Consider the following 11,413-nt stretch of genomic DNA (forward strand, 5'->3'; position numbering starts at 1 on the left):
GGGTGACGATATGCAGATTCTGATAGATACCGATATATCTACAATACAGAGGATATATTACTTACACATTGTTATATCAGCATGTCACATATACTGTATTGCATCCCTCTTATTTGATCTCACCTGTCTATTTCTCAGGCCTTCTCACTGCTGGAGAAGCACCCCCAGTTCAAAAATGACATCTATGTGCCTTATGCCCAGTGGTTGGCAGAAAATGACCTCTTTGAAGAGGCACAAAAAGGTGAGTCTGCATCACTAACAGGGCTTCATCTTCCCTTAGTTGTCAGCCCATTTTGAATACATTCACATACTTTTTTTAAAAAAAGTGTATGCTTCCAGGATAAGCTCAGTAAACATTAAAGTCTGCAACCAATGATCCAATGTTTACATATGGAAGTGATAAAGCCTGGCCAGCTCTGGAGACAGACATTTTTCACTACTTCCTTAAGATTCTCTGTATTCTCTGTAAAACATGATCCCCTTTGCTGGAGCCGAGCAGAACAGAGCTGAGCTGCCTGTTAACTGAATGACATGCATGCATGCCTCTAATCACCAGTACTACAAGCGGCTCTGATGATGATTACCAACTGTAACCATAGTTATAATCAGCTCATAGATTTATAATTATGATCTCAGCAGGCATATTTCCTCTGGTACATAATCTTCCTCTGCCTGTCTCGACATGGAACTCATGACTGAACAGGCCTGATTGTATTGGAGCTTGCTGTTGGTCATGCATTTTGCTGATTGTGTGTATTTTAGTCAGGCGGTGACACAGTTTTCTGTTACTGGTGATTGTAATTGAGTCTAAGATTCCAGCCTGTCTCCTGTCCACTGCACTAGTACTTTTTCAATAATAACTTCGAAATAGTTAATACTAGGCTGAATTGGCTGGGGACATATTTTTGGGGGTTTCAAGTGAAGTTTAGTTGTTCCCAAAATGAGTTTGTGGACTTTCAAAGAGATCTTATTGGTTCTAAAGAAAGCATTTCATATGATGAATGCTTTGCTGGACAAACTACGTGGTGATTCATTCTTAATAACCTTAGGCATTTGTTTTTACATTATATGTTCTGGAAAAATGTTTTTATTTTGGTGCATACCAGAAAAGAAAATTGTCACACTGTTAAAAGAATCGCCTAAGTTATTTTTGTCCACTGCACTAGTACTTTTTCAATAATAACTTAGAAATAGTTAATACTAGGCTGAATTGGTTGGGGGTTCATATTTTTGGGGGTTCAAGTGAAGTTTAGTTGTTCCCAAAATGAGTTTGTGGACTTTCAAAGAGATCTTATTGGTTCTTGGTTTTATAGGAATTTTTTTTTTAACTTATGTGTTTACTATTCTAGCACAAAAGTGTATTTGTTCAGCAGCTTTGACCTGAAAATGTTGGAAACCACTTGTATTTTGCTTGTTTCTGCACTGCAAAAAAAGAAAAGTTGGGTGAACTTTGTGGGTGAACAAACTTCGATAAAATTTTAAGTTTGACAATTAAACTAAATATTTTAAATTTTGTTTTTGAGTTTGCTCAACTCTGAATTCAGATGTTTGTCAACTCAACTGTAAGTTGTACTAACTTAAAATTTTACATTGTAATAACTAATGCTGCGACGACAATTTTGAGTTAGCATTGATATGCTAATGGATACTCTCGTAGCTGTAACAAGCAGCGCCGCTAGCATCAGTTAGCCGCTAGCTTTCGCTAATGACCGAATTTCATCGCTTTCCTGCATTTCCCAACAAAGAAATAAGAGTTATCAGAACTATTGTCCCTTGTTGTGAACCCCAACTTAAAGATATAAGTAACAACAACTCACCAACTTGTTTTTGAGCAGACAACTGGCTTCCTTTGTTGTGCTAACTTACATTATTGCCCTAAATGTCAATAATTTATATTTCCAAGTTAAACCAACTTAAATCACTGTTTTAGGCCAAAAAACACAAGTTGGCTTTTTTGCAGTGTGTAAGTAAAAAGAAGTGGGTGTTACTTCCTAACATTAACCAACAGCAGCTGAATGTGGTTTTTATCCAGTTAGGTAGACTGATAAATATTTCTAACGAACATATCCTGACCCCCACTGTGACTGCAGGCGCAGGGTCACTGGTGGGGTCGCCTCCCTAAAGCTGCTTCTAATTACCCTGTGATGGCAACATGAAGAACGCTGCTCATGTTTATTAGGGCTTTAAAGTCAAAGTGTTTTGTGTTTGATAATCAGGAGCTACCTCCCTTTTCGGAAATGACGTGTGTTAGTTATTATATATAAAAGAAATGAGGAAAACCTTGTTTCCATTAAGTACAAATTGCTCTTTGTGTGTGCGTGTATAATGCTACACGTTTATGTGTTTTTTAAAGGTACAGTAACATTTTGTATTATGAGTATCCAATTATGTCAAAAACACAGCAAATCTGGAGTGATTCTTTCCAGATGTGTGACTGTCGACAGAAGGCTTTTTATAGAATATGCATCAGAAAATGTTGTTTTTGTATTGTCATCAACACATTCATAAACACACAAGAGTAGTTTTTATTTTTAATATGAGATAACAGAAATTCTGCACAAAGCCAGTTCATGAAAGCTGTGATGTTTTTCAGGGTGTGTGGTAGCTTTTCCTTTGACAATATTTGCGATAAAAAAGACACAGGAGGTACTCTTGTTGAAAAAAGTTGTCATAATCATTTCCAAGTGTTTTGAGTGTGTAATATTTTCTGGGAAATAAGTTATGTAGTGCAAAAACACCACAACAGTGGCAACTTGGCACCAGAGGATGTCTTAGATTGGCAATTAAAATCCAGAATTAGCTCAACAGCACATCATTACATCCGTCAATCACTACTTTTTTCTTTCTTTTATTCTCTCTTTCACTCCATAGCATTTCACAAGGCAGGGCAACAGAACGAAGCAGTTAAAGTCCTGGAGCAGCTTACCCACAATGCAGTGGTGGAGAACAGGTTCAACGATGCAGGCTACTACTACTGGATGCTGTCTATGCAGTGTCTGGACATCGCTAGAGGTAATGGAAAGAAACATTTGTTTTCACTGTTAAACTTTATTTATGTATTGTTTCCTGCTAATCATCTTGGTATGTTTGTCTAAAACAGAAAGTGAAGACCAGAGGGATGAAATGCTGAAGAAGTTTGAGCGTTTTCAGCATCTTGCTGAGCTCTACCACGTCTATCGCTCCATTCAACGATACACGGTGAGAACACGATACTTTGTCAGCTCTAATCTTTTACAGCCAGACCAGACAAAGGTGGAAGCAGCTTCATGATTGGTTTTCAGATTGAAAGCCCTGGAAACTGTATGCACTATGTGGTTAGGTTTCTATTTAGGTGCAAACACACTCATGTTCCTGATGTGTTTTTATTTAAACTTGAGGTACACTGACAGCCCGCTGTGTTTCTCCCCTCTTTCTAATCAACTTTTGTCTCAAATTTCTCGAGACTGCTGTGGGTTTGACAAGGAGGAGGTCTGGCTCTGCAAGATTATGTCAATCCAGAAAAAAAGAGAGACTTAGGATAAAGGACACATTAAAATGTGCAGAGAGGTTGTTAAGGGAAATGAACAAAAGAGAGTTGAGGGTGTTAAGTTCCACTGAAGACCACTGAAAGGGAGTGTAATCACCTTGAACCTCCTAGGAACCACCATTATTAAACATTTTCGGAAATACTTTACTTATTAGACTGTGAAAAACTCTCCCCTAGCATTTAGTTTACAGAAAGAGGTTCAATTTTTGTGGCATTATGTGAAGAAACAGGCATTTAAAAGGGAGAAAATTCTGAAAATGAATGAATAATAAGTGGTAATGATCAGTTAAAAGACTTATCTCTGTGAAAGTGGATCATAATATTAATATATTATTTTATGGTAATTTGCTAAGGACATTAGTGCAACTTTTTTAAAGTGAGGCTGAAAGGTTTAAATTTCTGCTGAATATACCACACATAACTGCTCCTATTGATAGATGTGTCCTTTTATTCAATAGTCAAAATGGTCCACTTCCTGAAACCTCTCTGATCACTATCACCATGGTAACCAGCTGCTTGATTGATCATGATGACTACTTCATCAGTGGTCTTCTCGAAGCCCCCAGCCCTAACCTACTTACAAACAAGCAATCTCTGGTTATGAGCAGTAAATGGGTGACCTGGCCTCTATCACTGTGCTCCGTTTGTTGATTCAGCTTTCAGCTCAGCTTTGGTCACACCCCTCAATAGAGACCAGAGCAGGAAACCTCTATATCTCACCTTAACTCTCCCGGGCAGCCACTATAGATTTAGGCCCCGTTCACATGAGGACGCTCGCCGTTGAAAACAACAAAATATTTTATGTGAAGTGCCTTTCGTTTAGACGGTGACGGCGTTTTGGGGGCTTAAAGACGCAAAAATCTGAAACCACCCTCCAAAGTGTAAAAGTGTAATCCTCTCCTCCGTAGCGTGTCGTCTACACTGACAAGACACAAAACTCTGATCTGATCTGCTCACGTCACGTATGTGTTTACGTCACATACATGCTCCAGGACAGGAAATAAAGAAACGTGGGATTATTTCCATGGTGGGACCTTCAAGCTGCTCTGGCAGCTCTAATAAACTTACAGGAGTCTTTCCACCAAATGTCCAGGATATGTACAGATAGTATTAGTGAACAGAGAAGGATCTGGAATTACCTCCATCACATTCTGGATGCAGCGATTGGTGGGAGGAGCCAGACGGCTGTGAACGAGACCTGGGAGATCTAGTGATGGAGGAGAACTTTGTGGAAGGAGTAGCTGATGAAAATGTGTGGTGTGAAAACTTCTGCATGCCCAAAGATGCTCTTATGGCTTTAAGTGATGCCGCCTGGCTGCATACAATCCAATTTCACACACTTTTGCGTCACCGTATGCAGCAGATTTCCTCCTGAAAACGCTCGTCTAAACGAGGAATAAAAAGTGAAGACGAGACGCCACTTTTGCGTCTTCTGTTCAGACCGTCCTCGTGTGAACGGAGCCTTAAACTATCAACTTTTGGGATAAAGTGTGGTTAGGGATTGCTTTAGCAAATTCTTCTTTCCCTGTCAGACGAAGTGCAGAGGGTACTGTGAGGAGGGATGAATCACTCTACATGGTTTTATAGGCTAAAAGATGAAACAATTAAGCAGGGGAATAGGAGAGATGCAGCTTTAAAAAAAAGAAAAGAGTTCAGACTTCTGTCATTTTTCAATCCTTTCTTTTGAACTCTTTTTATCTCCAGGATGAGCCCTTCAGTTCCCACATGCCGGAGACGCTCTTCAACATCTGCAGGTTCCTTCTGAACAACCTCACCAAGGACATACCACCAGGCATTTCCAAAGTGTATCCTTCCATTTAAGAAAGTAGTCCTAACATAGCAGGAAGATATCAAGCAAATACTTTTAGAAATAAAGTATTGTTCGGCCTTTTCCTCTTTGGAAAACTCTCAAGAACAGACATGCCAATCTGAAATCACGACTGGCAGAGACAGTGATGATAAATTGGTGGAAAAGAGATAGAAGTAGAGAGAAAACGGAAGAGTTGGCGCCACTGCGGAAACCATGCTGCTGCTGAGAGAATGAAAAGGGGTGATGATGGGGAGGAGGAGAAGCCAGCAAGAGGCACATTCTCCCTTATCCAAACAAATGCTTTGATTAGTGAACTTTGTGCATATGCAAACATACATAACCACACTAAACAATGTGCTTTAATTTGAAATAATACACAAAGCCACCCACAGCCACACAGACAAGCAGTAGTCAAACACAGTGGAGGCAGTTTGAGGAAGGAAAGCCCAGCCTTGGAGGAGGAAATCAGGCTGAGCAGCTGGGATCCTCTGCGGCCAAACCGAGGTGTTCCAAAAACTTTGAACTTTGATTTATAGACTTAGCCGGGATGCGTTGAACAATAAAACAGTGTCACAGAAAAGCTGCACTAAACAAGTTTCACAATAGGAGGACGTGCATTTATCAACAGTCCCAGTGGAGCAGAACTGGGTGTGTGGGTGGAGCTGGAGAGGAGCTGAGTGGAGAGGAAAGGAGAGGAGTGGTGTTAAGTTTTAGGTGATGGAGGAGTGCCAGCGTAGAGCTGTTGCAGCTGCAACTCATTGACCTGCCATTGCCACTCTCAGAACTGCTCTCCTAACAATCTGCCTCCATATAAATACAAATAAGCAACAATTTCCTCATCTCTAACAAAAAAACAGACACACATGCTCGTATAAGCACACACACACAAACCCACAAACATCCTAACCAAGGTAATACTTCCAAGGCTTTCAGCCAATTTACTGGCTCAGCATGGCTTTTGTTCTACTCATTAAGTCGTAGAATGAGAGAATATACTGTCATGTCTATTTATAAATGAACAAAAGTGTAAATGTTTCCACGTGAAATACATTCATTTTAAATACGTACAGGTGCATTAAGTCCTTGAAAATGAATTAATTTAAATGTTGTATTTTCAAGGTTTAAAAAGTGCTTGTAAATGCTTGAAATTCTTACTGTATTTCTCTCACAATCTGACTATATCCATCTATAAACTATAGATAATCACATGTTCAATGTAAAAAATAATGCGTAGCCTATCTGAAATGAAGACCGTTCCTCCTAAAAGTGTAACACCATGGCTGCTGGTATGGTTCAGTGAAATCTCCCCCTTTTAGTATGTAAATACTCATCTAAAACATGCAATTTTTAGACAGGTGTAAGATACTGGAAAAGCTTGAAAATAGACCTTGAAAGTCCTTGGAAAATGCTTGAATTTGACCACTGCTAAAGTGTACGAACCCTGTAAATAATATATCTGTAAATCAACATCCCTCATCCAGCTGTTCCTCTTCCATTCGTTTTCCTTAACATCATTATTAGTAACACATTATATGCGTTGGCCAAGCAGAGCAGAAGACTGGGTGCGTTTAAGCTGGCCAGGTATTCCTACGAGAAACTCCAGGAGCTGCACATTCCCTCTCGCTTCCAGGAGTCCATAGAGCTGGGCAGCCTCACCATTCGCTCCAAACCATTTCACGACAGCGAGGTGTGTTAAAGAGTCGGATGTACACTTTCGTTTTGTGTTGGTTTTGTTCTTCTTTCAGTGTTTTTATGAGTACCACCAGCTCCTGTCTGTTTAGTGTGTTCATTTGATTTGGAAGCAAGTGAAAGAAAGATGTAAATACTTTTTAATTTTGTTTTTTTATAACCACAGCTTTGTCGGATGTATAGCAATGGAGTAATGTATCTGTTTCAACACCATCATATTTTACTTATTAATCTTGCATAGCTAAAAACATAGAAAATTTCATATATCAATGAAACACTACAGCCTTTTTTTTCTGGCAGGTGTGTCTGGTCCTTCTCCCTTAAAGACAGATTTACACCTGTCCTGGCCCTGGGCGGGGCAATCACAGCTGTTTATCTAATAGATAATATAGCTCAAATTTGAAAAAGTTGCATGTGTTGTTCAGTGCTCCATCACACATTTTGTTGCTCTGATTGATTATAGGTTGCTTTAACATTCTACGCACTGGAACATTTAAACAAAGGCTCATTTGGTCTGCGAGCCATATATTGTTTGATCTGATTTGGGGGGAATCAGAGCCAGTGACAGGCTTTTAGAACAACTATATAGAAACAGCCATTCCCTCATGGTCTCATTTGCTTATGTAGGTCATATAGAGGCATCGTTATTAATTCAAGACTGTTTCATAACCAGTTAAAAACTCCTTGTAGTGCAATGTACTTGTTCTGAAATATTGCTAATATATACTCTCTGCTTATTAGAGCAGTTCCGCCTGTCCTTTGCTCTGGAGTGTGTAGGTTAAACTTCCATCTGTTTCCTGCAGGACCTGATTGAGGGCATGATGTGCTACCGCTGCTCCACCAACAACCCCCTGCTGAACAACCAGGGCAGCGTGTGCATCAACTGCAGGCAGCCTTTCATCTACTCAGCCTCATCATATGGTCAGTGACACACAAACACATGGCGTGCAGTATTTGCCAGAGAGGGTCTTTGTAATGTAGTGTATCCTCATGTGTGCAGAGGTGTTGCCTCTGGTGCAGTTCTACCTGGAGGAGGGCATCGGGGATGAAGAGGCTGTGTCTCTGATTGACTTAGAAGTTCCTCACATGGATCAGAGGGATGCACACTGGCAGGATATGGACAACGGTGGTATCCTTTGATCATCTACACTATGTTACAACCAGGCGGCAATCTCCGTGTCTGAGCATGGAAGCCACCAGGAAGTGCATAAAGCCTGCAATTCACCGAAAATCCCAGTAGAGGGCGCTAAGTTTGGCTGCAAAAGAAATCTGCCCATTCATTTCAGTGCTAAATTTGAAAACTTCGCACTTGATTTATTACCTCAGAAAAAATTTTCAGGGACAACATTATGGTCTCAATCGCTAGTAAAAAATCTTCTTCAAGACAATCTGATGTCAATAGTTCTAATAATGGCCCCATTTAGAAGAAAATAGAAGATAAAGAATGGTATGATTTGGGGCGGGGCTACCTTTGATTGACAGGTCACTAACAAGGCGAGCCGTCACCAGGAGAGAAGCAGAGCAATGCGTATCCACGGCAACGTGTCAATAAAGTTATATATAACGTTATATAGATAGAAAAGAGGACGTTTAGCGGTTTGGTCTCATAACTTTGAGCCTTTCACTGTATTTTCACTTAATGACAGTTTATTTGAACGTTTTGTTCAGTAAATGTCTTGTTCAGTGTTTGGTTGGACTAACAGACACTCCAAGGAGTCGCTGCTCAGTTTTCTGAGGTCAGTAACAAACATTTTGTTTTTGTTTTTTTGCTAGCCAAAACTAACATCCCAGTTAATGCTCCAGTTAATGCTAACATGAATTAGCAGCAGCTTCTCTCAGTCAGGTTGAGGTGTAGAGAGGCTGTAGTCAGTGATCAGATCCCTCGCGCTCTGCCACAGTCCAATTATGGTCATGCTTCCTGTATCGGAAACAAGATGGCGACGAGTATAACGCTGAACTCGAGGCTTCCAACGGGCCACAAACCAACTGGTGACGTCACGGTGACTACGTCCATTATTTATATACAGTCTGTGGTTACAACACATAACTACGCACAAACAAATGTTTTCACATGCTTTGTATGAATGATTAACTCCTCTCTGCTGGTCCTGAGAGGCTGCCTCCCTGCCCTTAAACACTGCACATCTCTTGGAAATGAAGCATGTGACGGCCCTCCGCCCTGTGACAGTTCTAAGAAGCTGTTTAGTCTGCGTTGGCCTCGATTCTGTGCTGGTGGGTAAGCTGTCAGAGCTAAGTCATCTTAGCTCTTGAGCTAATAGGGTTAGCGAGGCTCTCCTGTCTCATCTTAATGACACTAACCCTCCAAGAGCCGCAGCCCCAGCCCTAGTGCAGGGATTAACCTGCATTAGCCGGCAGACACTCAAGGGCACTGAGGTCTGCTCTGTTCTTTCAGAGGCACGACGTGACTGACAGCCACGACTGATCGGCATTTTGAACACTCTCACTTTTAGAATAGTCTCTGAGGGATCATTTTATAAGGGTTTTTCCTGCCTTGAAAATCTATAATTACAGAAAAAACACATAACAAATAAAATACCATGTTGAAATGTTTGCATTGCTTGATCTATTCTTCTTAATTAAACACCAAATCAGAGCTGCAGGCTTTGAGGGTGGATGATGGTTTGGATGATGCAGAGGAAGACCCGTTTACAGCCAAAATGAGTTTTGAGGTGAGAAAGGAAACAAGGCGATTATTATTCCACCAACCGGGCTAACCAGCTGGAGAGGGTAAAAGGACGGGGCCCATAATAGAATGTGGATGTGTTCATGTGTGTGTCCAAACAGCAGGGGGGCTCCACCTTTGTCCCCGTCAAGGTGAGTCGCTCAGTGCTGCGCTCCATGAGCAGGAGGGACGTCCTGATAAAACGCTGGCCCCGGCCGCTCAAATGGGAATACTTCCGCTCCCTGCTGCCTGATGTGAGCATCACCATGTGCCCCACCTGCTTCAAGGTACAGCATATAAGGCTCCCGGCTAGTAAAACCTGGTGTAACTGCAGACAAAGCCTATCTGTCTTTCTGTCTTTCACTAGTTTTTCTATTCTGTCATGTTTTTTTGTCTTCTACATTTCATTTCTTGGCTGTTCTGATGCTCCTGTCTTTGTGCATTTCCTTGTAGATGTTTCACAGTGAGGACTATGAGCTCCTGGTGCTGCAGCACAACTGCTGCCCTTACTGTCGCAGACCCATCGATGAGCCAAACTAGAACTAATACAGCTGTTTAAAGCATTTACATGTTTGTAACCTGAAGCTAATCTTTTTTGTCATTTTGATTTTTTTTTAATCCTGCAGTGGATTTTCTGATATTTCAAACTTTTTTTAAGGTTGTAATTTAGTTGTCATTGTAATATACACAGACATCTGTTTATTGTTAAGTTAATGTGAACGTGTTGCATGCTATTCCACGAACTCCCTCTCAACACTTTATCCTCCAGGGGTGATTGACTGAAGTAATACCTCTAGTGTTTGTGTGTTCGTCATTATAGAGTGTAAGAAAAGTGCACCATCAGCCAATCAACCCAATTGGATTATTACCATCAGATTATCTTGATCTGTCACTGAATACATCATCACTTTAAAGGGAACAAGGGTGTACAGTGTAAAAAAAAATCTCTATAAAAGCAAATTTATTTAAAAAAACATGTTCTAAAACTAGAAGAAAACTATTTGTTGTTGTAGAGACCAGATGTCGACTATAATGAAGCTGTTCTTAAAAAAGTACGGGACATCTGTTGTTTAGTAATGACAATGCATTTTTTATATTGTTACAAAGGGAAAAAAACCTTTTCAATAAAATATTTTGGTACTTTTTATTACAGTGGGTTTCCTTAATGATGTTAAAAAGACAGAGTGGTATTAACTTCTTACTCTTTTAGATTAAACTTCAGGTTTTGTGGCTATAAAAGAGAGAGCTGCAGTGAGAGTGCATGTATGCCCCACTGACTCTGATTACACTTAAGGCTATGAGTTGAGCTCTGCATTATGCAGTGGTTAGGGATTAGGCTTTTACAGATGCAAATAAGTTGGATTGCTCAAGAAATTTCATTTATAGTTTGTCCACTGAACGGTTTAAATCACAAATAGGCTGGTTCCCCTCTTTGCCTTCTCTCCTACTCTCATCCCATCCTAATGATGCAGTGATGCATATGGCAGTAATGATGGGTTAGGATAGCCATGTCTTTGACCTCTCACCTTGAAAATACTTAACATACCACACAGCGTTTCTGGAGTTTTCTCCTGTAATGCTTTATGTGTGTGTGCATGTGAAAGAGACGGAGACAGACTGAGATTGGGTGTCTTAATTCCATCTCTGCTAGCACTTTGCTCCATGCAAGTCCCTAATCCGCTGGCCTGTTAAAAGGTGCTGCATC

The 11,413-nt window shown here is 40.5% G+C and overlaps 1 protein-coding gene across 2 annotated transcripts in view; it reads left to right on the forward strand.

Moving 5' to 3' along the window:
- The window catches only part of ift122 (intraflagellar transport 122 homolog (Chlamydomonas)), a 31,906-nt gene extending 21,051 nt beyond the window's left edge, over positions 1–10,855 (forward strand). For both annotated transcript variants that reach the window (XM_059333883.1, XM_059333884.1), the window contains 10 exons: positions 139–241; positions 2,872–3,012; positions 3,101–3,198; positions 5,231–5,331; positions 6,858–7,023; positions 7,829–7,946; positions 8,026–8,154; positions 9,639–9,715; positions 9,831–9,995; positions 10,162–10,855. In XM_059333883.1, the coding sequence (XP_059189866.1) occupies positions 139–241; positions 2,872–3,012; positions 3,101–3,198; positions 5,231–5,331; positions 6,858–7,023; positions 7,829–7,946; positions 8,026–8,154; positions 9,639–9,715; positions 9,831–9,995; positions 10,162–10,248 (1,185 nt within the window). In that variant the 3' untranslated portion in view covers positions 10,249–10,855. The remainder of the gene's footprint in view (positions 1–138; positions 242–2,871; positions 3,013–3,100; positions 3,199–5,230; positions 5,332–6,857; positions 7,024–7,828; positions 7,947–8,025; positions 8,155–9,638; positions 9,716–9,830; positions 9,996–10,161) is intronic.
- Positions 10,856–11,413: the final 558 nt, after the last annotated feature.

Source organism: Centropristis striata, chromosome 5 (assembly GCF_030273125.1).
Source record: "Centropristis striata isolate RG_2023a ecotype Rhode Island chromosome 5, C.striata_1.0, whole genome shotgun sequence".
NCBI classification, from domain to species: domain Eukaryota; kingdom Metazoa; phylum Chordata; class Actinopteri; order Perciformes; family Serranidae; genus Centropristis; species Centropristis striata.